At 39.1% G+C, this 26,058-nt stretch overlaps 1 protein-coding gene and 1 long non-coding RNA gene across 2 annotated transcripts; one reads left to right on the top strand and one right to left on the bottom strand.

Annotated features, from left to right (window-relative positions):
• The first annotated feature begins 1,476 nt into the window (after positions 1-1,476).
• On the top strand, positions 1,477-24,510 carry LOC105864489 (uncharacterized). The gene is made up of 4 exons (XR_012918177.1): positions 1,477-5,863; positions 6,561-6,685; positions 21,493-21,764; positions 23,326-24,510. It is a non-coding gene; the product is annotated as an uncharacterized LOC105864489 (long non-coding RNA).
• LOC105864490 (serum amyloid P-component-like) lies at positions 12,707-13,826 on the bottom strand. Its single transcript, XM_012752393.3, has 2 exons — positions 13,652-13,826; positions 12,707-13,480 (listed from the first exon to the last, which is right to left on the bottom strand). The coding sequence occupies exons 1-2, from the start codon at positions 13,713-13,715 to the stop codon at positions 12,849-12,851; spliced, it is 696 nt and encodes a 231-aa protein (XP_012607847.2). The 5' UTR covers positions 13,716-13,826; the 3' UTR covers positions 12,707-12,848.
• Positions 24,511-26,058: the final 1,548 nt, after the last annotated feature.

Here is a 26,058-nt window from a genome sequence, read left to right as displayed (position 1 = left end):
CACTACTGCACTTCTTTTCAAACTACTCATCTTCATAATTTTTATAAAATTTAGCATTCATTGCTGAGATGAATTTTTTGTCTATCTTTATTTAAATATAAATTTTTAATAAAATTTATTATCCATTGGAATCCACTGGCCAAAGCTACCTCTTTGCTGTTCACAATCCCTTCATGTCACCAGCATCTGGGGGAAGATATGTGCAAACAAAAAAAATTATATATATATAAAAAATGGCAAGGACTCAGTATAACTCAATATCTGGATTATGTTGAAGAGAAAAGTTTCCTTCCTTATATGGGAATGTACTCTCTTTATATGGGAATGTACTCTCAGTCTACAGTGACAGAGAATGCACACATTGAAGAAGCAGAAACAGATTTCTCACTCCTGTGGCTGGAAGAGGTCTTGGCTAGAGCTGTCTTGGCCCACTATTGTCATCTTGTCTTTCCCTGTGCCATGTTTCTGTCCACCACTAGAGTTCATGTCAGAACAAGAATTTTCCCATGCGTACCCATCCTATTGGTATCCCTAAAACTTCAGAATACGGAGAAAGAACCTCACAGAAGCTAACAGAGCTCACTTCTCTGTGTGTCTCCAGCTTTTGTGAGTGATATCATCCACATCTTAGCTTCAGCAGGGAAGGCCATCATCACAGCTCTCACCCACATCGGCCATGCACTGTTTCCTGAGTGTGTTGGCAGGCTCGAGACTGCATGCACTGGTCCCTGTTCCACAGTGCTCTCTGATCTCACAGCTCAGAACCAGGCAATCTTGGTCTCTTGTCATTCTGTTCGCCCTCTGCTGTGTGGTTGCCTGGAAATTGCTGAGGTGAACCATCTTTGTGAACAGGGTGTGTGCTCAGTTGGTGTGTAGTGCCTTTTGCATTGGCCTGATCATGGCTGGTATTCAGATGACATCCACGCTCCATTCGTACCTCTGTGACACCGTGGCGGCCCACTTCTGTGACTTCCTTCTTTTCGTGAAACTATTCTGCAATGACAATACTATCCATGAAGTAAACAATATTTTCTTCACCAGGCCTATGTGCAGGTGTCCAGGGATTTGGTTTGTATTTCCTATGTGGACACCCTCATCACCTTCACCATGCTCAGGATGGCCTCACTGGGGGCTTTGCCCCCTATACCTCCTGTCACACCAGGGTCATTGTCTAGTGTGGCTGCGCATCTATTGCCTGCCTCAACCGCAAGCTGATGAATTTAGTAGAAAATAGACCTGGTATCAAAGAACTACACCACCCTCAATCTGACGCTGGACCCTGTTGTTTACAATCTAAGGTACACGGAGGCCGAGGATACCATGTACAGAGTTGTGGACAGAAGCATTTCTTAACAGATTGACTCATTTCATCAGGAGACCTTTAGTCCAGAGCAATATTTTTCTTGCCCACAAACATCATACATCTCACAAGTTGATCAAATAGAAAGCTTTGGCGTGGGTTGGTTGACACGTAGACTGCTTTTCTACTTAAGCTCTAGAAAGAAGGCGGAAGCTAGGATTTCTCCTTAGGGTGCACGTTATTGCAGAGGTGGGCAGCACTCCAGAAGCACTTTGACAGCTTATTCCTATGCGTGAGTGATTTGATTGAAAATCCTCCCTGCTTCCACTTCACCTGGCCATTTGGTGCTTGACTTTTGTCTTTGAGTGGAACAACATAGTGATGATAATGGCAGTGGTAACTTCAGTTAAGGAACCCCTGGGACCACCTGAGACTTTCCCCAGCTTTCTGATTTCAGTGTTAGGACCCTTAATTGGCATTTTCAAAAAGGCTTTCCATGCCATGTGCTGATTGGAAAATAAATAGTTTCAGAAAAAAGAGGTCCATGAATCCATCCCCACTGGCCACTTAAATAGTGTGTATTTAGGTGGAGTACCCTTTACTTCTGTAGGAGGATAATGTGGTTTAAAGATCTTTTTAAACCACATTATTTTTGCAGCCCAAGAAGTTGAGCAGAGAGAGAATAGATGAGGGACTCTTCTCAAAGAATGATGCCTTTCATCATTTTTGTTCTTGTTCCTTGAAAGCTTTTGAGAATTGTTGATTCCCTAGTGGCTGCATGGTAACTATTTGCAATGGTGGTGTTGGCTAATTCTGGGCATGTAGTTTTGGTTGCTCTTCTCTAAGTGTGGGCTGCAGTTTTCAACGAACCAAGCCCCCAAATGCCCATTTTGTTTAGTATATTGCAACTTTTATATAATTGCCTATCGTTTCAGGGTCTGTTTTCTTTTCTTTTGTTTTTTTTTTTTTTATTGACAATAGATAATCATGTCATCTGCTAACAAATACAGTTTTGTTTCTTCTTTCCTTATTTGTATACATTTTCTTTTCTTTTCCTATCTCATTGCATTAGAAAACACTGTAAATACAATACTGAATAGTAATGGTGAGAGGGAATATCTTCCCAATCTTTGGGGGAAAGCATAAATTCTCATCATTAAGTATGATTATGTCTATAGATTTTAACAATATTCTCTTTTTCAAGTTGAGTTTTCCCTTTCATTCTATTTTCTGGAAGAGATTGAAGATAATTAGCATAATTTCTTAAATGCTTGCTTCTTAAAATCACCAGTGAAACTATCTGGCCCTGGTTTTTTTTATGGAAGGTTATTAATTATCAATTCAATTTCTTTAACATATATAGGCCTATTCAGATGATATATTTCTCCACGTGAGTTTTGGTAGATTATGTTTTTCAAAGAATTTTTCAATTTCTTCTAAGTGACCAAAGTTGTGGGCATAGAGACATTTACAATATTCATTTATTATTCTTTTTATGTCCATGAGATCAGTAATGATTTCTGATATCAGTAGTTTGTGACTTTTCTCTTTTTTCCCCTTAGTTAACCTGGCTAAAGGCTTATCAATTTTGTTAATCTTTACAAAGCCATGGCTTTTGGTTTCATTGGTTTTCCCGATTTTTTTTTCTGTTTTCAATTTCATTGATTTATGCTCTAATTTTTTGTTATTTCTTTTATTCTGTTTGCTTTAGGTTAATATTGCTCATCTTTCTCTAGTTTGCCAAGGTAGAATTTTAAGTTATTGATTTCGAATATTCTTTGCTAAGATGTGCATTCAATCCTAAAAATCTCCCCCAACCACTGTTTTTTTTCTGCATTCCACAAATTTTGACAAGTTGTATTTTTCTTTAGTTCAAAAAATTTAAACCTTTCTCTTCAGATGCATTCTATGATCTATATTTTATTTAGAAATATATTGTTTAACCTCCACATATTTTGAAAATTTCCAGCTATCTTTCTGTTTTTCTCATTTAATATCATTGTGGTCTGAGAACATACTTTGGGTGATGTTTATTATTTTAAATTTAAGCTGTGTTTTGTGGCCCATAATGCGATCTATATTGGTAAATAAATGTTCCATGTGAGCTTGAGGATAATGTACATTTTGCTGTTGTTCAATGAAGTATTCTATAAATGTCAACTAGAGCCTATTGATTGAGGTGCTGTTCAGTTCAACTATAACTTTACTGATTTTTCTGCCTCCTGGATCTGGGGGATATGGTATTGAAGACTGTGACTATAATAGTGAATTTGCCAATTTCTCCTTGTAGTTCTACTGGTTTTTGCCTCGTGCATTTTGACTCTCCATTGTTAGGCAACCTGAAACCAATGACAAATTATGCTAGGGGTGCTGATAAGAAAAGTGGATAATATGCAGGAACAGATGGATATTATAAGCACAGAGATGAGAACTCCAAAAGAGAATTAAAAGGAAATGTTAGAAATAAAAAATACAGTGTGACAGAGATGAATAATGCCTTTGATGGACTTGTCAGTAGATGGGACATGGTCAAGAGAAGAATCAGTGAGTTTAGAACTCTTAGGATGCTAATCATAGTTATTTTAAATTCTTAGTCTTCTGATAATTCTTAAATCTATGCCATATATGTATCTGGTTCTGATGCTTACTTTGTTTCTTCAGACTTTTCCTCCTGTTTTTCAAAATGCCTTTCAATTTTTTATAATTCAGATATGATATATGAACTGAAGCAAAAAGACCTTTAGTGTGAGGTTTTAGACATGTTTGAATGTTAGGCTGTGTTTACTGTTCACTGTAGCAGTAGGTGTCAAAGGCTTTGATTTCCTCTAGTGTCCTCATTTTTGTCTCCCTGTTTTCTTTGGGTGTTTCTAGAAACTCTTTCTTAAGTAGAATCCATCTCTTAGAGCTCTCTCACTGGTAATCCACTGTTATTTTATTGGAGCTCTGTTGATTTGGTGGTAAGGCATTGGAGGAGAGAAGTGTTCCATAATCTTACGATTAAATCTCTGTTTTGTTTTTGTTTTTGTTTTTTTAAGTGGATCAGAATCCTTGGGCTGTGACCTTCAGAAGAGTTTCTTAGTTTTTTCCCCCTCCTTTTATGTGAAATGGGAAGGCCAGAGGGGGCTCACATTGTCCAAGTGCCTTATCCTTTAATCTTTATATACTTTCTTTCACAAGCTGAGGAGTATTCCTGAAGTTGTTGTCAAATATATATATATTTTTGAGACAGAGTCTCACTCTATTGCCTGGGCTAGGGTGCTGTGGTGTCAGCCTAGCTCACAGCAACCTCAAACTCCTGGGCTCAAGCAATCATACTGCCTCAGCCTCCTGAGTAGCTGGGACTACAGACATGCTCCACCATGCCTGGCTAATTTTTTCTCTATGTTTTTAGTTGTCTAGCTAATTTCTTTCTATTTTTTTTAGTAGAGACGGGATCTCACTCTTGCTCAGGCTGGTCTCGAACTCCTGAGCCCAAATGATCTGCCTGCTTTGGCCTTCCAGAGGGCTAGGGCAAATATTTGTTTAGAAGAAAATTTAGCCACTGTTGGGGAGGAAAGAAGAGGGAACACTTCTTCCAATATTTTGGGCATTTCCTTTTTGGCTCTAACATTTCATGGTGAATTTGGAGAAACAGGAAGTGTGTCTACCTTAGGAGAGAAACTGGAAGTGTTCTGCACAGGGAGGAAACAGGAAGTGTCCTGCACAGGGGAGAAACAGGATGTGTCCTGCAAATGGGAGAAACTGGAAGTGTGCCTCCCTTAGGAGCAAAACAGGAAGTGGGCCTGCCTTAGGAGAGAAACAGGAAGTGTCCCACACAGGGAAGAAATAGGAAGTGTCCCACATAGGGGAAAAGTGAGCCTCTCTCAGGAGAGAAATAGGAAGTGCCCCACATAGGGGAAAAACAGGAAGTGAACCTCTCTCAGGAGAGAAACAGGAAGTGCCCCACACAGAGAGGAAACAGAAAGTATCCTGCACAGGGAAGAAACTGGAAGTGTGCCTCCCTTAGGAACAAAACAGAAAGTGTGCTGGACTTAGGAGAGAAACAGGAATTGTCCCACACAGGGAAAAAACAGGAAGCATCTTGTATAGGTAGGAAACCGGAAATGTCCTTTACAGGGGAGAAACTGGAAGTGTCCTGCACATGGAGGAAATAGAAAGTGTCCTGCACAGGGGAAAAACAGGAAGTGTCCTGCACAGGGGGAAAAGAGGAAGTATCCTGCACGTGGAAGAAACAGGAAGTGTCCTGCTCATGGAGGAAACAGGAAGTGTCCTGCTCATGGAGGAAACAGGAAGTGTCCTGCACAGGGAAGAACACCATGTGTTTAACCAGATTCACCCTACTTTGGAAACAATTGTGGTTTTAAATGTCCATAAATTCTTTGATACTCCTCTATTTAGGAGATAAAACTTGCTCCTCTTCCATGGAGTGTGGACTGAGTGGCTCATTCTAATGATCAGAAAAGAGTGTGTGACTTCAGAGACTGGGTCATAAGAAGCACTGCAGCTTCCTGCTTGCTCTCTCACATGCTCCTGGATTGCTTGCGTGAGGACATCCAGGAACTGGTGAGAAACTAAAGCTTTCTGTAAAATGCCAGCAGGGAACTCAGGCATATACCAATACCTACATGACTGAGCCATTGTGGAAGTGTATCCACTAGGGCCAATCAGGTCTTTGGATGACAGCATTCCTGGCGGACATCTTGTTTGCAACCTCATGAGATACCCTGGGTGAGAACCCAGCTGAGAGTCTTGGATTCCTAACTCTCATACACTGTGTGAAATAATAAATGTCTGTGTTTTAAACTACTATCTAATATAGCTATTTAAAGAATATCTATTATGACTTAAGTATATTCCTCCTAAACATCACACCACACACACACACACACACACACACACACACAAGCACACGTTTATATCCCTCTGTTGATTTCCAAAATATTTCTTCAAATCTCATTTCTTAAATATTATAATTTTGCCAGCCTTAAGTACTCTAATAGGTATCATACTTCAGTAGTACTAAAATGTACCTGGTAGAGTAGGCAATCTGTGAGAGATTGCCGAGGTCATACATCCCTTAATCTATTTGGGGTACAAGACAATGCAATGCTGTTTCAGCACTGAAATTAAAGGCTTTATTCTCCAAGGTTAGAGATGGACCCTGGTAAGTAGTGAACCCCAGAGCCAGGAAATGAGCCCTGTGAATTCTGGAGTAAGCCTCATTGTTTACTTTCTTTAATACTCTTGTATTCTTATCCAGAGGGAATCTAGAGCGCAGCATATACATCAAGTAAGAGGATGAAGAAGGGCCACATGCAGAGGGAAATGCAGGTGATATCCTGTCCAGTGACTTTGCCTTGGTGATTAAATGATGTTGGACACTAGGTGAGTAGATTCTGGGGCATCAGTATACATTCTTTCGCTCAACAGATATTTACTTAACACCCACTAAATCTTAGGCACTGCTCTAGGTGGTGCGCACAGCGGTAAGAACACACATTCCCTTACCTCAGGGAGCTTATATTCTGGTAGTTTTGAGGTTCAGGTCAGGTCCCTGTATCATGGCCCAGGCACAACTGACCCTAGTCAACACACAGTTGTAGCAAACAATCTTTGTACATTTCTCTGTCTTCATAATCTTTTTTTTTTTATTTCAGCATATTACAGAAGTACAAATGTTTAGGTTACATATATTGCCCTTGCCTCACCTGAGTCAGAGCTTTAAGCGTGTCCATCTCCCAGACGGTGCCATAATCTTGATTAGTCAAGAAGAAATTCATTAATAAATTCAAAACAAGTTGTGCTTTAAAGAAAGAGCTTCCAAAAACGATTGTAAATTCTGGAGGCTGAATATCCTGTGTTGTATTCATGCAACGGAGGATTAGTTCTGAGGTCATTTTATGTAAAAGAAAGAAGAGAGAAATAAAGGGGATGGGGAACCAAAACCTGAGGATGCAAAAGAAGTGCCATTTGTTCAGGAAAGACATAATGTCAGAACCACAGACACTTCTAAAGATTCAGATCTTTGTGATTAAAGCTGTGCCCGGAAAGTAAATACGTGTTCTCTCATGGAGACTCAGGGCAGCCGAGGATATTAGTCCTTGTTAGCTTCTTCTTGACAGGCCTGGGCAGAGGCTGAGGCCCCACAGAGCCTGCTTTCCACCTCACTACCTGTGGCAAAACAGCAGGCTTGTGCATCAGTTAGAGCCCTGTTAACAGGAAGCAGAAACCATGCTAGCTATTGTAAACAGAAAGATATTTTAAAGATGTAATTAAGTGTTTACAAAATCATGGAAGACAGCGGGAGCAAGCTCCAGGCTCTGTCTCTAGGAACAACTCCCAGAACAAGGTTGTCGAACTAGCCCGCCAGGGGTGCTTCTGTCTCTACAAAAGTCAGGAAGGTGAGGGATGAGGAGGCCGCTCCTGGGCCCGTAGCGTTTATGAACACCCCACTGTAATAGTGATCCAGGGTCCAGGAAACCGCTGATTCTGCTGAGGCAAAGGCCTCTCAGTGCCGACATAGCTAGTGGCCAGACACTGGAACATAGGTTTTTTGGTTTTTGTTTTTTGGGTTTTTAAAAAAAATTATTTGTTTGTTTTCCCCCATCTGCCTCTTCAAACACATGAAGCTATTCACTGGATACAGGGATGCTGCTTCAAAAATGTATTAATATTGCCACAACCTTGCTAGCTGCTAACTACCCACTACTCCAGTGTCTTTTTCATATAGGTGTACATGTAACATAATTCTGGCCAATGAGATGTAGCAGATTTCTGCATGGAGTGGGGTGGGGTGGAGGGCCTCTAGAAGACTTTTACTTTTCTGAAAAGAAAGATGGATGTTTCTTGTGCTACCTCTCTCTCCTTCTTCCTACCTTGAGTATGAACGTGATGGCTGGAGGTGCTGAAGCCATTTTGTGATCTCTAAGGCTAAAAACAACATGCTTTGGAAAGCAACAAGAATGTACCACTCTGGATCATCTACTTTGAACTTCTTGGTGTGAGGGACAGAAAAAAATATTTGTTAGTTTAAACCACCATTAGTCCACAAGGAGTCCAAGTATTGGCAGTTGAAAGCATTCCAAATGGGTATTTTCTCTACCTACTCTACCCCTTCCTTTCTCTTCTGTCTTCTCTTTTCTCCCTTCCTCCCTCCCCCTGCCCTCTTTCTCTCTCTCAACTCTTTTTTCTGTCTGTTCCCATTTGTGCGATGGAGAGATGACATCCAAAAGGCCACACTGAAGGAAGACATTACTGCAGCACATTCTCTTTCCATTGGAGGCCATTTATTTCCTGGAAACATATCTGAGTGAGACCTTTGAAGTCGATGGGCCCTGTGCAATATATCAGCTACAATGTAGCAGTCAACCAACCCTGACTTCTACAATTGTATTTTTCCAGATGTAAACATTGTAGTACCTCAACTGTGAGGTTGTTTTTCTGGGCATCTATTAGCTCGAATCACGTGAAATTGCTGAAATCTGACCATTTTGACCATTCTGACTACAAAAATAATATTCATTTCATGTGGTGCAATCTAGGATGCAAAGCCATGTGGGATAATGGAAAACTCTTAAGCTCAGACGAGGCCAATTTATAACCCAACGAGCTATGACCTTTCTCAAGTCAATGCTTAGTTAAAGTGATCCATGTCTGATTTATCTTTCCATGTCAGCATTGAGACATCCCTTGGATAGTCTGAAAAGTTCAGACTCACATTTCAAAAGGAACTAACAATTAGCACTTCTAGGCCAAATCTTATCTTTTTCGTCATCCCGATTCAAACTGAAGCTAAATTTTACTGTAGGCCCAGGTAGACTATTTACTCTAAGCTCAGGGATTTATGCTGAATTTCCCTGAGTCAATTGTAGGATACAGTGGTATGGAGTAGAGTATTATCATGTGTGCTTTTATCCTGGAAATTTCTTAGTAGCTTGCACAGGGGGACTTTATTTCTAGTAAAAGGGACATTGATGTTAGTCATTACCACTCTACCTGCTGTGTGTGCATTTATCATAGGACACTGGATATATCCATTGTTCCCTGGGTCTTTGTTGGCCCTAGGACAACCAGAAGGAGCAGAAATTGTTATGATCTCTGACTCTTGCTTTTTCCTTCAGTTATATTTTTGGGCCTCTATGACATGCAGATTTTGCCATTTTTTTCCCCAGTGGGTCCTGAATGGCACAAATTTTTCCCTAGTTGAGACATTTTCCTCTTTTTCTACACTACCAATGTCTCTTAGAGTTACCAAAAGTACCGGGGAAGGTTACCAGAGATCCATTTCAATTAACATCTCTAGTTTTGCTGAGAAAAACTATGACTTTGTGACTTACAGACATTCCCGATGGGAATGGTCACTTCTGTAAAGGAAAATTTATCTCTTCTCCTGAAGGAGAGGTTGGGAGGAAAAGCACAGCATTAACTGGAGGGTGGAGATAAGTCAAAATTCAGAAGCCATCATTTAAAACATTGGATAATTGTTGACTTGGAATAATTTGTTCCAGTGACAAAACTTTCTGGGCAGGGATTCTATCTGTTTGCTCAGCTTTGCCTCTTCTGTGCCTAGCATAAGGCTTCACAGTAGGTGTGAAATAAATATTAGTTGATTATGTATGTGAATGAATGACTTCAATGATTGTATGATATTTAGAGTTCTTGATCTAGTCCTGAGAACTTCTCCATGTTTCATAGCAAAGAGGTCTGTAAAATAAACAGCCTTTACCATTATAAAAACATCACTGTCAACACACCTTTCCACCAGTTCCTAATGGGAATATCTGTGTAGTGGGGCTGAGTATTTTACTGACACTGTGCCTCTCTGGTCTTCTTCACGAGCCACTACTCAGTAGGTAGTAGGGAGGAGTTTGAAACTTTACCTGACCTGATAATTTAAGTCATCTCTTTAGATGGTAGTCTTTTGGAGTAATTGATTAGTGTCTCCTGTTGCTATCCTCTTCTCTGCACTTCCTAAGGATAGTAATAGAGTATAGAAAAGGGAATTCTAATGAAAAGTACTCAGTTTCCCTTGGTGCCCTTGTTCTTTCTCCCAGCTGGGTCACATAGAGGGCTTATTGCAGTTCAACCCACCCACTTTCTAAACTTTTCTAAGAGTCTAGGGAAACTTTTGTGTTTCATCTTCCTTATTTGGAAGCAGATACCATAATTTAAGCTAAATCTCTGGTCCCCTCTCCAAAACCAAGTTGAACTACTACAATCACTTTGATGAAACAATTCTTAGATTGATGCAGGCAGCCCAGAGAGGAGGAATCAGCACACTCATATCTAACTGATTCCCTCCTTTCTCTTCAGTCTGCCTTTTTCCCCCACACAACCTTTCAGGGACAGAAAGAACAAATTTTCCTGTGATTTATATCTTTCTTCTTCCCTAATGCAGCATTCAGTAGGTACCTTAGATTAGGCAGGGTTACATTTCAGTAATAAATTGAAGCTGGACTCTCAGTGGCTGAACATAATATAGCACATAGCCACTATAAGCTGTTGGGGTGTTCTGCTGTACACAATCACCCAGGGATCTAGGCTGATGGAGGTGCCACCAACTTGTAGCTGCACCAGAATGGATCATATGAACTTTCCCCATGTGAGGAAGAAGAAACTCACAGAGACCTCACACTCAATCTTAAATACTTTAGCAATGAAGTGACATAAGACACTTTTCACAGGTGATGAACTAGTATCAGGGCCCTGGCTTACTGCAAAAAGACTTAGAAGTATGGTCTTCCACATATTAAGAAGGAGAAGAGGACAAGATATTGGGGAGTACCAGTAGCATCTACTATTTTGTTAGAGGAAATTTTTGGTCCATCCACCATTTTCTTTTTTTTTACCTTACTAAAGTATACTTACCCTGAAACAATATATCATACAGCTCAATCCCAGGGGAAGGCTGCATAGGAGGGATATTTTAAAGGAAGAACTAAAAGGCATTAATTGAATGCTTGCAAAAAATATTGCCACTGTATTCATCAAATAGAATAGGCAGGGTCATGTCTATTCTTCTTTCTAGTATTCAAAATATAAAATTATGGAAAGATGTATAGTAAACAGAAAGTATGTAGTTAAGTCAGGAGATGGTGAAGAGAAGCTAAACATTTCCCGTATAAACAAAGCATCTGCCTGTCTTGGTCCACTTACTGCTCTCTTACCGCTTGGAGGAGAGGCTGATGGGACCTGTAAGAAACACATGCACTAGCTCTGCCTTGGTGTTTAAGAAATCTTTGAAGGCTCAAATACCAACTCTCTATTTCAGTCATTTGTTTCTGGAATCTTCTATTTTCATTACATTGTGCCGTGTCTGATGGTAAGCCTCTTATCTGCTTCTATAAGTGTTCTCTTTGGTTGGTTTCAACTGTCTGTTTGGTATACCCTAGAGTCATCCTGAATTCTGTCTTTATAATCCTCTTTGACTCCATTCTCCACAAACCAGGGCCAATGCCCCATGCCGTAGTTAGCTAGGACTTCCTACTGTGTCTAACGTCTTTAGCTCTTTTCTGTTTGGAAAAGGAGTTGAGAAATTCCTTTTTTTGAAATCCATTCTCATTATGCATTGACTAAGTACAGAATAGTGTGCCATGTGCTTTTCATAAAAATAATAACAACAATAATAATATAATTAATAGATATATAAATAATAATATATGCTAATGCTATTATTAATATGCTAATATTACTGTTTTTCATATATTGATGTTATTATTTATAATAATAAGTATCATTTATTTCCTGCCAGTTAGTAGGCTGAACATTTTATATGTAGGGCCTTCAGATAGGTAGTCAAGTCCTGCAGGACCCTGGATCCCATGCTAAAATGTTCAGTTTCTGTCTTGTAAGTGCCTGAAAATCTTAGAAGGGTTTTAAGCAAAGGTGATGTGAGTACTCTTTAGAACATAACAGTTTCTTGATAACTTTGGGACACAGTTGTGATTATCAATCGTTATTCGGTGCTCATGGGCTACTGACTGAAAAAAATTTGCCTTGGACCATGTGGTCCCAGATAGTCCTGCCCTGGTTTCCATGCATGCATTTTATCAGGACAGGTCTGGAAGAAGGAGCAAGCACTCTTCGTGAGTAGAACAACCCCAGAATTGTTCTAACTTTCTATTTTTATTAGCTGTGACTTAGAAATCCAATTTGGTGGCCTTCAATTGAGTTTTACATAAATAAATAAATAGTTGTAAGTAAAATAAGAATAAATTCCATTAAATGGAAAGTCTAAAAGCTTCTCTTACTAATCAAGTATTAACCCTTTTACTTTTCTTTTTGACTTAGTCCAAGTTTTGTTTCTATTATGACCTTGGTACTCCATTTTCTGGATAATAGCAAAACTCAAAAATACGATGTCTGAATGAGAGATGTTTTGGGCCTCAAAAAATACTGAACAAATGCTAGGAGGCATTGTGCTTTTATTGTAAATTAAGCAGTTCAACACATAGGAAACTGAAAGAAAACGGAGCTATAGCCATAAGGCACAAAGTGCAATTGTCTTCACAGCTGGTCTTTCTCATTGGTGGCTTCTTTCCCAGTAACTTCATCCCATTGAAGCAACTCTTAAACTCCACGTATCGGGCTTGGTGACCACATAACCCTGCACTTTATAGTTCAATGCCCGCCAGTCCAGGACATTGGCTTTGATGTAGACACCCTCATACACAAGCTGGATGTCTTCTGGGGCCAGCAGAGAGTCCCACATGTACAGATCCCCAATCTCTCCCACAAAGGACTGGCTCTTATCAAACTTGTCTCCGTAGGAATCCTGCTCCTGCCCCAGGATAACCTTTGGGCGAGCTCCCAGAGAGTAACCCCGCCTCAACCCCTTCCTCACCAAAGGCTTCCCATCCACCCAGAACTCAGCAATGCCCGAAGAGGACTCCCAGGTGGCACAGATGTGCACCGGGGCAGGGAAAGGCTCATAAACCTTGAAGAAAATGTTGTCGCCTCCAATGATGAAGGTATACTCCCCAAGTTTAGTTTTAAAAATGACCAGCTCATTGCTGTTGGTCGGGGTGCTGTAGGAGAAGAGGCTGTAGGTGCGGGAGAGGTCAGTGTAAGCACGAAGGCACACGGTGAGGTTCTGCAGACGTTTCTCCGGCTGCTGCGTGATCAAGCTCACATGAGCATAATTGGATTCTTTAGGAAAAATAAATACCTTTCCACTCAAGTCTGTGAGAGAAAAAAATAATAATAAAATAATCTTTACTTAATATGTGAACTGGAAAAAAAAATAGCAAATTCAGTCTTGTGTTCAGCAACTTCTTGACTTCCTTTCCCATGTTCTATTCTTCCCACTCCCACCTACTACTACACATACTCATATACCCCTGGCCTCCCTACCTGTCTCAGCGAAGGCTTCCAGGAGGCTGGTGAGGACAGAGGCCCAAAGCAGCAGCTTGTTCATGTTCTTGGCGTGGGGCTGTTGTAGCAGCAGCGGTGACTAGGATTAGGGGAGTAGGGAACACGGTGGCTGTCCACCCAGCTTCTGAGATTCATGTTCTAAGACCTCAGCTATTCAGGGTGAAAGGATGATGGGGGTTGGGGAGCACCAATAATGTGTGAGTGATTTTCCAGGCCTGCCCCCTGGTGCCAGCCATCAGAGCTGCTGATAGGGAAAGGGTGGTGAGGCCCCAGGCTGGAAAATCAATGGGAGTTATTTATTAGACATGAGTGACTGCCAGAGCTCCAAGTCTTGTGACCTAGAGTTTGTTGCTGGGAAGAGAGTGGTGGTTGCAGAGCTGTAGGTTATGGATGAGATGAAGGGCTGGGCTGGCCATGTGAGGAGGGCTCCACTCTGCTCTCCAGGGACCCCCTGTCTGATGGCTCTGTGCTCTGCCAGGAGCTCCTGAGCCACATGGAGGGTTTCCCTGAGCTCAAGCCTTTCATGGGCGGTGGGTCCAAGGCCTTTTCTTTCTTTTGTAGTTCTGTGAACTAGTCTTCTGTTTGCAGGAAATTCTGGGATTCTGCTTTCTACTATAAACACTGAAAATCCACTCCCTCCCCCTGTTCATTTGGTGTGATGTGCCAGCACTTTGCTAAGGAGATTCAGAAAACTGGTAGACACCACCTCTGGTCCTGAAGAATTATTCTGACCATTCCTCACCAGCCTCTCTCTTCTTTTCCCCCTTCTCATTATGACTTGACCTCTGAAGCACTCATTCATTGTCAGAGATGTCAGCATCTAACTGACACTTTTGTTTTCTTCTGTCCTCATGTATCCTCTTAACATAAATTCATGCATGCATTTGCTAAACACAATTGTTGTGAACATCTATCATGTGCCATGCAGTACACAGGTTTTGCCTTCTTGACTTTTTTGGTGGGCTATATTCAGTGACCTCCATCTCCCTTGTAGATACATGGTCATAATTGGAATTATCATAACTCAACCGTACTTCTTTTTCCAAGATTTCAAACTGAAATTTCTTATCTACAGATATTTATTATTCCATTTATCCCACTTCCTTAATTCTATTCAACTGCTCTACACCTTGTTCTGATTACTCTCCTACTTCCACCCTCCTTTTTCTTTTCCTTTTTTTTTTTTGCCAGTACTTCATCTCCTCTTCTTCATCTTCCCCCAACCTTCTCAGATAGATTTTCCTGATCAAGTAACTACTACCCATAATCTCTTTTTCTTCTATTCTAATTCTCAGAGCTGGTCAGACACTAATTGTCACTTTCTCAAAGACATTCTCTATGTTGTCATTTCTCCGAAAGTCTGGGTGAAGTTTGGAGTTGGAGTTGACTTAGGTTATCTTTCACATCTGGGATGAAATACAGACTCATTATCCTGGAATCTGGAGCCATTTACAATTCTTTCCCAATCTAGTGGTCTGGTCTTACTTCCTCCACAGATCCTATTGTGCAGTCAAACTCTTCTATTTGTGTATCTTCATGCATGCCCTTGGTATTTCCTTTTAAATATCTTTGACCCGTTTTGAGAATTTTACCCATTCTCTTCTCTATAACTGAGGTAGCTTCAGACATATTTCCGCTTCACAGAACTCCAGCAGTTCTTAAAGTCTATCTCATATACTATCTGCTTCATAAAGTCTCTCTTTATCTGATAAATTGGGATGTTTCCACCTCCTGATGCCATAGTAGTGAAGGGCAAAGGTTTTGGAATCAGAAAAACCTGCATTCCAAATCTAGCTGTCTTATTTTCTAAATGTGGAAACTTAGGCAAGCATTCAAATTTTTTGAACCTGTGGTTCCTCACATGTGAAACAGGCACACAACTGCCCACATTCTTGGGGTTTTAGTGCTATAATGCAAACTAAGCACTTAGCACAGTGCTTTGTGCATAGTAATTGCTTCAAAACCATTCTTCTTATTATGAAAATTTCTGGAAATTTTAGCATTCTATCTCATACTATTGGTATTTGTATATACCCACCTTTTTATTGGTATATATAAAAGGGTGTCATCCTTAAAGTATTTTTTGTTCTTCTCCTCTTTATTCCATCCATCATGTAGCACTTTGATTCCTATGTGGTCGGGACTCAGCAAATATTTTGTGGAGTTCAGTAAGCAGTAATGCAAATCTGTATTGATTATTTTAAAGTGAAGAAACAAAAGAAAAGAAGGAGAAATACTCCCTCTGAGTCAGGCACTTTGCCAATATAAACTTAAAGAAGGAAATTGAGACAAAATTAATATAGAGAGTTTATTTGGGCCAATATTGAGGACTATAGCCCAGGAATCACTAGGAAGTGCTTCAGAGAACAATGAAGGCGATCGAATTTTTAAAGAAAAAGTGGACAAATCAGTAGAGGGAGTGATGACCAAAGTTGTTTTTCAGAAATTCTCATTGGTTTACAGAAATAACATTGATTAGTGATTGGTTATACATTGTTGAACTATAGGGCATGACTTATGGGTGTCCAGTGTGTGGCATTGTTGGGTTAATTAATAGCTATTGGCAACGCTCAGTCTAGAGTCCATATAGCAGGTGGATTACTTAGCTCAAGGGGGAAAAGTGAGATGTCACTGCTATCTCATTTTAATGCTTCTCTGGGCCTGATAATTTAAAGGGGGCTCACATTCCTCAGATAAAAAGTATCTTTCCTTTCTCACTATGCTCATTCACATGGGTGAAAGATTTTTCTTTTATTGGGGTAAAAACACTTAACATAAGATCTACCTTCTTCACAAATTTTTAAGTGCATCATATGGTATCATTAACTATAGGCACAATGATGTATAACAGATCCATAGAACTTAGTCATATTGCATAACTGAAATTGTATACCTGTTGAACAGTACCTACCCATTTATCCCTCCTCCCAGCCCCTGGCAACCATCAACTTACTCTACTCCTATGAATTTGACTGTTTTGGATACTTCATGCAGGTAGAATCATGACTATTTTATTTTGTTTAGCATAGTTTCTTTCAGGTTCATTCCTGTTTTCACATGTGGCAGGATTTCCTCCCCTCCCCCCCTTAGGCTTAATGGTACTCCATTGTATGTACATACCACATTTTCTTTACCCATTTATCCCTTGAGTGACACTTAGGTTATTTCCATATCTTGGCTATTGTGAATAAAGCTACAATGAGCGTGGAAGTCTTGATATATTTTGAAGCTCTTGATTACAAGTCTTTGAATATAAACCCAGAAGTGGGATTGCTGAATCATATGGTAGTTTAATTTTTAATTTTTTGAGGAATCTCCATATTATTTTCCAAAGCACATTCTCACCAATAGTGTACGAGGGTTCCAATTTCTCCACATCCTCATCACCACGTTTCTTTTTCTTTTTAAAAATAACTGTTGTAACAGATGTGAGGTGATATATTATTATGGTTTTGATTTACATGTCCCTGATTATTAGTGATAATGGAGACTTGTCAAAAAGATACCAAAGCTAGCTTAAAGGGGATCCCACTGACCAAATTGAGAATAATTTTACCATCAATATAAGTAATGACTGTAATTATAATCAATTGAACAAAATAGTAAACCATGAATCTAAAATGATATAGATGAATAAATAATAAAAAGTTTAACAATGAACAGAATATGTACATAATTTTGAACTACCTCCTTGAAAAATATTTATTAATTTAAAAGAGAAAAAGAGTGACTCCAAAGTAGAGAATCCTAATTTATGCCTCATTAATCAAATAATCAAGCAAACATCATTAGAAATGGGATAATTTAGAATCATGTACCTCTTGATAGGATATAATGGAAACATGCAGCATCCCTCCCATTCTGCCAAAAACCCATACCATAAATGTGAAACATGAGAACAACTAAAATTCAGGGACATTCAACAAAATAACTGGCATGTGATCCTTGAAAATTTCCAGGTAATGAAAGGCAAGGAAAGGTTGAGGGTCTTTGCTAGATTGAAGAGTAATAAGAAATGGCAATAAATTTAAAGTTTGATTCTGAACTGGATTCTTTTGTTATAAAAGATATGTGATTGACACACCTGGAAAAATATTGAATGGGACCTAGTAATGACTGAATGTTAATTTTCTGATTTTGATGATTAATCTGTGGTTTTGTGGGAGAATGTCCTTGTTTGTAGGAAATACTAAAATATTTCAGGGTGATCTCCTTTGTGTCAGTAACTTACTCTCTAATGATTCAAAAAAAAAGTTACTGAACTTTCAGCTTTTCTGTAAGTTTGAAAAAGATAAAAAAGAAGAATTTGGAGAGAAAAAAATGGCACTCAATCTTGCCTAGGATGATAGACGAACCATAATCAAGGGGAAAGTAAGAGAAATTATTTAGGTCATGGAAAAAATTAGGGATGAGCATGTGCAGAGTTTCTAAATGGACATTCATAGTGGGTGATCAGTCACTCTAAAGAGACTAGCCTCCTACTCTTTCTTTTCAGGAACAGATATTTTTTTTCTCAGGGTTTTAGGACAACAATGAGGTCAGCAAGAATCAGAAGAGCAGAGTTCATTCCATTTCATAAGGTGAAGCACTAGAACTGTGATGTGGGAAACTGAACTTTAAATCTTAATTTCTATTTTCTGCAAATAAGTGTTAAGGAGAAACAGTGGTTCTTGACTTGGTGCCTTTATAATTTGATTATGTTATATAAAAGAATTTCCTTTTTGTTAGGAAACAACCACTAAAGTATTTAAGAGTAAAAGGACATGATGTCTCCAACTTATTCTATATAATTTAGATTTAAAGGTGAGGAGGGAAATATGGGGTAAAATGTAAATAACTGGTGAATCCTGGTGAATCCAGGAAAAGGATATGCAGGAGTTCCTTGTATTATACTTGCAACTTTTCCATAAGGTTGAACATCATAATGTGAAAAGTAATGGGGGGGCTAAGAACCAGGGATGGCATTGCCTCTGTCAGATAGAAGAGCTGAAAGAACCTAGGCTAGGAGAAAGGCAAAGATCATGGAGATGACTGAAGATTAATTCAAAGGTTTGTGAATATGCTTCAGATAACTTCTAAAGTCTTAAGTGTTATTCAAGGTATCAAGGTCACCATGAACTTGAGGAAAGAATGGATTAAGAGGTTACTAGGTTAGAAAAAGTGAGGTAGAACATGATTTGGGGGCAATGCAAGAATTCTTAATCCTGACTGCTATTGAAATGCTATGGTTGTTTAAGGACATTTAACTGTGGTGGGTGGAAACAGGTGCTGTAGTTGACATGACTACTTGATTATAATTCTTGTGTGTGCATGCACTAAATCAAAAGTGCACAATCATAGCCTGATGGAATGGTCTTTTGGTATAAGAAGTAATTTACAGCACATTAAATTCTTCACACCATTCCATAACTTCCATGTAGGAAAGGGGACAATAAACAGGTCAAATGGAGAAATCAAAAGATCACTTGTACAGTCTCAGATGAACTTTGAGGGTTATGCAGGGAAAAAGAACTTGTATTAGTCAAAGGAAGCTGGCATTGTGCGATGATATGAAACTCAAGATGCCAGGAACTGGACATACCCTGGAAAGCTACCTAGAAGTAGTCTGACTACTAATACCCATGCCATGATTTTCTAGGAAAATCTATACTGCTGAAATTGAACTCATTAACAAATGGATGTCGTTGGGAAATATTGAATTTTATTTGCTCACATAGTGTCCTCTACCTGGGAAACACTACAGAGACTAAGCCACCATCTTCTTGCACCAACAATTCTTGCACCATTCATATACCATCTCTTTCAATAAAGTCAAGGATAAGGGAAAGGGAAAACATCTGAGAGAATGGCTCCAGGAATCTCAAAGTACTAACCACCTGGACAATTAAAAATTCTCATTTTAAATAAGATCCCTTGGCACCTTTCTAGAGTCTGACTCCACAGATTCCCTTGAGATATTCCGGAAGCCTTGAGGAAAAGAGACCCAGGAGAGCAGGTATAGACAACATGGATTTTCCTCTGAGATTCCCTTCCTGATCTCTTTTTTTTTTTTTTTTTTTGAGACAGAGTCTCACTTTGTTGCCCAGGCTAGAGTGAGTGCCGTGGCGTCAGCCTAGCTCACAGCAACCTCAAACTCCTGGCTCAAGCAATCCTCCTGCCTCAGCCTCCCAAGTAGCTGGGACTACAGGCATTCGCCACCATGCTCGGCTAATTTTTTGTATATATATTAGTTGGCCAATTAATTTTTTTCTATTTATAGTAGAGACGGGGTCTCGCTCTTGCTCAGGCTGGTTTTGAACTCCTGACCTCGAGCAATCCGCCCGCCTCGGCCTCCCATAGAGCTAGGATTACAGGCGTGAGCCACCGCGCCCGGCCCCTGATCTCTTGAGTTTATAGCACTTTCTCCTCCCCTTATGGGAGGAGCCAGGGAGACCAGTGGGCATGCCGTACACCACTCTTTATCTAAGCTACAGCCCTACCTAGAGAGGTAAGTGATCAGGACATTATATGCCTCCAAAGAGGCAACAGGTTTTTTTTGCATTTATGTTAGTTTGTTTTTATAGATACTGTCAGACCAGATTTGAGAGCTGTTGGGAATACCTGTTTCTCCTTCTTAGCTTAGGCAGGTTCTAGTCCCAGTCCCACTTGTTCTTGCACCCACCCTGTGCCAGGATCTGGAATTCTAGATGGGACACATCACAGATACACCAGTTGGGCTCAAGTCCTAAAAGCGTAGCTTTGCAATTTCTTTCCCACATTCTTCTTATGATTAAATGTTTTTCTTCCTCTGTATTCTTCAGATAGCTATAATAATCTCAGATTTTTAAAGAGGTCACTTTATCCAGCCCCAGCATCTTAGAATTTACTTGTCTCTAAAGAGGAAGCCATAGGGTTTTGTTTGTTTGTCTGTTTTCTGCAGGAGTCATTTACATGCAACATCATTCTTCAGGAGATAAGTTGCAGATTTTAAATTTTTTCCTTTTCCCTCAAAGGTTCATTCAGATTTAAAGAACAGATACATGATTTTTTATAAGTATCTATAAATTCTACAATAGCCTCTTTCCATCTTCAAATTTTTCTATTTTCTCTTTTTTTTTGACATATACTCTTCATGACTAAAACATTTCCTGCACTAACTCTTCATTTTATTAGTCTGTTATAGTGTTCTTATTTTCCCAAGACGATGATCTACAATTTCTCTCTCTCTCTTTCATCCTTCATTGACTCACACGTTTTTGTTCTTTGTTTTTGTTGACTTTTCAAATATTCTTGGATTGTTTTTTTTTTCCTATTACATATCATACCAATGATAATTTTAAGAGATAACACGTATTGGACATTTCCCTTGTGCTTAGTGCTTTGGGTGAATTATCTCATTTAATCCTCACAGTATTCCTCTGAGGTAAAAGTACCACTTTTACCTGATTTACAGATGACAATGAGGGTGGTGAAGGCTAAATGCGTTGCTCAAGGCTGCACAGTTAGGTGGTAGAGAAGAGAATTGATTCAAGCAACTTGATTTGAGAGCTAGTGCTCTTTAAATCTATATAATAACAACAAGAAGAGAGGACCCAGGATTGGTGGTAATGTTGGAGCATAAAGATACTTTGCTAATATGATACCTTACTCTAGTCTCTCGATTTGGACAGTGAACACATTTACCAACTAGCAGAGACAAAGAGTTGGAAAAATGCAGCTAATAAAGATCTGACCCATATTGTCAATTCAGAAACTTGTCCTTGATAGGTTCCAATGCCACTGGCAACTAGATCCAAACTGTCCCTTCCCTCTCCCATGCAATATTTTTTTCTCTTCCCAAGGTTGCTCTAGATTCTGTCATCTGATTCCCTGTGAAAAAAATGTGAAGAAAGATTGAGAAGAAAAACATTGAAATTTACCCCAGGATGCTACATGAATCCATCCCTCATTGTTCGGGTTCCACTATTTTTGTGGATAACTAGCTCTGTCTTCTTGGCAAATTGAGCTCTAATTACAGTGCAGTGAGACTTCTAGATTCTTCACACTCATCAAACATACTTATGGAGTGCTTCTCTGAGTCAATTTTGTGGAGGATTCGGAAGATCAAGTCCTGGTATGTTTTTTTCTAAGAGCTTACAATCTAATTTGGGAAATAAGACTGACACGCGGGTGACAAGATAGCATGGACTCAGCTTCGATATGTGGTACAGGGATGAAGGCCAATGGTGTGTTGGTAAATGTTTAACAACTAGCTCTCTAGGGGGGAAATATGGTCCTGATTTTAATGTTCATCAGTTTCTGAGATAAAAACTATTTCTTCACAATAGATTTCAATTTACCAGCTGGGTATTAGTGAACACGGAGCTAGAAAGAGATGCCTGCAATCTGCTCTGGTGAGCCTGTGCAGGCTGGCTCAGCATGCCACTGAGTACAGGCTTTATGAAAGGGATGGAAGTGAGAAGCAGGGTTATTGTGAGAGGATTTCATGAAGGTGCCCGGCAATAAGCTGAGTCTTAAAATACTCCTAAGAAACAATTTAAAAATTAAAAATAGATCTATTCTAGTTTGGCAGATTAAAAATACTCCATTTAAGTAAAGAATGAGAATGCAGTTTCATTTGGGAGCTATATGTCAGGAATGTATTGAGGGTGGGGTGGGGTGGGATGGGGTGGGGAGGGATGTGCTTCCAGGCTCTAAGGACTTGAAATCTGGGTGGGCAGCTGGGAATAGAGGACTCCCCAGGCAAGAAGAAAAATATGAACAGAGGCACAGACTTGACAATGCATATTGGAAGCTTCCTAGATGGCGAGGTTGGCCTTCCTGCAATGGAAGAGATGGCAGATCTGCTGTGTGAAAATGGTCTGTTAGGGCAAGGCCTCATCAGCCCAGCTGAGGTTTATTTACCAGATCAGAAAAGTAATATAATTATAGGTTACTAATATAATATCAGAACTCGGAGACATTCTAGTTTAAGGATCCCATTTTGCAGTTGCCACCATGGAGATTTGCTCCAGACCACATGTTTTGACATTGACTGATTCCAGATCAGGTTCCAGATTTCCTAAGTCCCAGCCAATTCCAATGTTTCTTGCATTGTAATAAACCCACCTAAAGAGTTGTAAGTCCAGCAGTGATAGATTTGTATGGATAAAATCTTATTCATAGCCAAATATGAATCTTAAAAGTCAACTTTGATGAAGTATAATACAATATGACATAATGCACTATGATATGATACAATGTAATAGAATATAATACATTAGTATGTAAATAATGTAACAAAGTTCACCAATTTTAAACATATATTTTGGTGAGTTTTTGACAAATTTATACACCTGTATCACCACCACCACAATCAAGAATATTTCCTTCATTCTAATAAGTTGCCTTGTGTTCTTTTCCAGTCAATTTCCCAGAAATTCTAGGAACCACTGATCTGGTTTTTGGCAGCACAGATTAGATTTCTAGAGTTTTATTTTCTAGAGTTTCATATAAATAGAATCATAGTGTATTAGATCTTTGTGTCTGACTTCTTTGATTCAACATAATGTTTTAAAGATTCAGTCATGTTGCTGTTTGTATTAATAATGTTCCTTTTATTGCTGAGCAGAATTTCATTATATGTATATATTATGATTTGGACATTTGAGTTATTTGTAATTTTTGGCTTTTAGAAAGAAAGCTGTTAAGGACTTTCACATATACATCTCTTTATGGAGACATGTTTTCCCTTGTGTAAAACACTTATGAAAAAATTGCTGAGCCCTGGAGTAAGTATATATTTAACTTTCTAAAACACTGCCAACTTGTTGTTCAAATTGGTTATACCATTTTATAGTCCCACCTGTACTGTTTAAGAGTTCCCATTCCTTCACTTCCTTGCCAACGTTAGGTCTTATTAGGCTTTTTAATTTTAGCCATTCGAATGGGTGTGCAGTGGCATCTCATTGTGGTTTTATTTTACATTTCTTTGGTGGCCAATAACAATTAGCATCTTTTCAGATGCTTATTGACCATTTCTCTATCTTCTTTTGTGAAATACCATTTCAAATATTTTGCCAATTAAAAATGTGTCTTATTATTGAGTTGTAAGAATTCTATATATATTCTAGTTACAATTTTAGATATGTGTAGTGTGAATATTTTCTCCTAGACTGTGGCTTGCCTTGTCATTTTTCTAACAATGCCTTTTTTAAAATTTATTTTTCTCAAATTCTGTGGGTACAAATATTGTTAGGGTTACATATCTTGCCTCTGCCCCCCCTCCCCACCCCACTCTGCCAGAGCTTCAAGCGTGTCCAGTCTTCAAGTGGTGCGCCCTGCACCCACCATGAAAGTACGTACCCTTCCCCTTCTCCCCCCTTCCACCTGTTCACCTCCCATTAACAAATTATTATTATTTTTTAGACATTTTGGTTACAGTGTGTTTTTCTGCCTCTCCCCAAAAAGGGATAGAGGAAATCCTTTCCCCCCTACAATGCTCATCACATCCTTAAGATGTGGGTCTCCCCCCTCAGATCCCTGTTGAACACTACAATTATTTGAACACCATAGTTTTAGGCTGTCAGTACTAATTTGATGGTGAGTAGATATGTAGTCCATTTTCCAGGTCTTGTGTCATCTCTCTTTGTATTACAGGCTTAAGCTTAGTCCAAGATATCATAAACGGTGCTAGTTCACTATCGTTTCTTAGGATTGAGTAATATTCCATTGTGAGTATATACCACATTTTAGTTATCCATTCATGAATTGACGGGTACTTGAGTAGTTTCCATGACCGTGCAATAGTGAATTGTGCTGCCATAAACATTCGGGTGCAGATGTCTTTATAATAGAGTGACTTATGTTCTTTTGGATAGATGCCCAACAATGCTATTGCTGGGTCAAATGGTATTTCTATTTCTAGTTGTTTGAGGTATTTCCAAATTCTTTTCCACAAAGGTTGCACTAATTTGCAGTCCCACCAGCAGTGTAAGAGTGTTCCTGTCTCTCTGCATCCTCGCCAGCATTTGTTGTTTTGGGATTTCTTCATACAGGCCATCCTCACTGGGGTTAGGTGGTATCTCATTGTGGTTTTGATTTGCATTTCTCTAATGATTAGAGATGTTGAACATTTTTTTATATGTTTGCAGGCCATTATTCTGTCTTCTTTGGAGAAGTTTCTGTTCATTTCCATTGCCCATTTCTTGATGGAGTTGTTTGATTTTTTCTTGTTTATTCTTTTAAGTTCTAGATAGATTCTTGTTATTAGACCTTTATCGGAAGTGTAGAGAGCAAATATTTTCTCCCATTCTGTGGGTTGTCTATTTGCTCTAATGATTGTTTCCTTGGCAGGGCAAAAACTTTTTAATTTGATCAGATCCCATTTGTTTATTTTAGCTGTGGCAGTGATTGCCTTGGGGGTCTTCCTCATAAATTCTTTGCCTAGACCAATATCTGATAGGGTTTTCCTAACATCTTCTTCTAGAATTCTTAAAGTTTCATGTCTTAGGTTTAGGTCTGTTATCCATCTTGAGTGAATTTTTGTGAGGGGTGAGAGGTTGGGGTCCTGATTTGCTCTTCTGCATATTGCTAACCAGTTTTCCCAGCACCATTTATTGAAGAGAGAATCTTTTCCCTATAGTATATTTTTGTCTGCTTTATCAAAGATTAGGTTACTGTATACAGATGGTTTGATCTCTGGAATCTCAGATCTATTCCAGATATTGATATTTCTGTTCTTGTGCCAGTAATCTCAAATCTATTCAAGATATTGATGTTTCTGTTCTTGTGCCAGTACCAGGCAGATTTTGCTATTATTGCCTTATAGTACAGCTTAAAGTCAGGAAGACTGATCCATCCCAGTTTGTTCTTCATACTTAAGATTGCTTTGTCTATGCATGGTTTTCTCTGGTTCCATAAAGAGTGAAGGATTATTTTTTCTAGATCTGTAAAGAATGCTGGTGGTATTTTGATGGGAATTGCATCGATTCTGTAGATCACCTTAGGTAATATTGACATTTTAATAATATTGGTTCTTCCTAGCCATGAGCATGGTAGATTTTTCCATCTGTTTAAATCATCTGCAATTTCTTTTTTTAGTGTTTCATAGTTCTCCTTATATAAATCGTTCGTATCTCTTGTTAGATATACTCCTAGATATTTAATTTTCTTTGGAGCTATAGTAAAGGGTATTCTGTTTTTGATTTGAGTTTCTGCTTGATGGTTTTTGGCATATATGAATGTTTCTGATTTGTGTATATTGATTTTATATCCTGAAACTTTACCAAATTCATTTATCAGATCTAGGAGTCTCTTGGATGAGTCCATGGGGATTTCTAGATATAATATCATCATCAGCAAACAGTGAGAGTTTGATCTCTTCTGACCTAACTTGGATGCTCTTAATACCCCTCTCATGCCTGATT

The sequence above is a fragment of the Microcebus murinus genome, chromosome 2 (assembly GCF_040939455.1).
Source record: "Microcebus murinus isolate Inina chromosome 2, M.murinus_Inina_mat1.0, whole genome shotgun sequence".
NCBI lineage: Eukaryota > Metazoa > Chordata > Mammalia > Primates > Cheirogaleidae > Microcebus > Microcebus murinus.
Note: the sequence above shows the minus strand (reverse complement) of the source record. Positions and strands in the feature narration are given on the sequence as shown.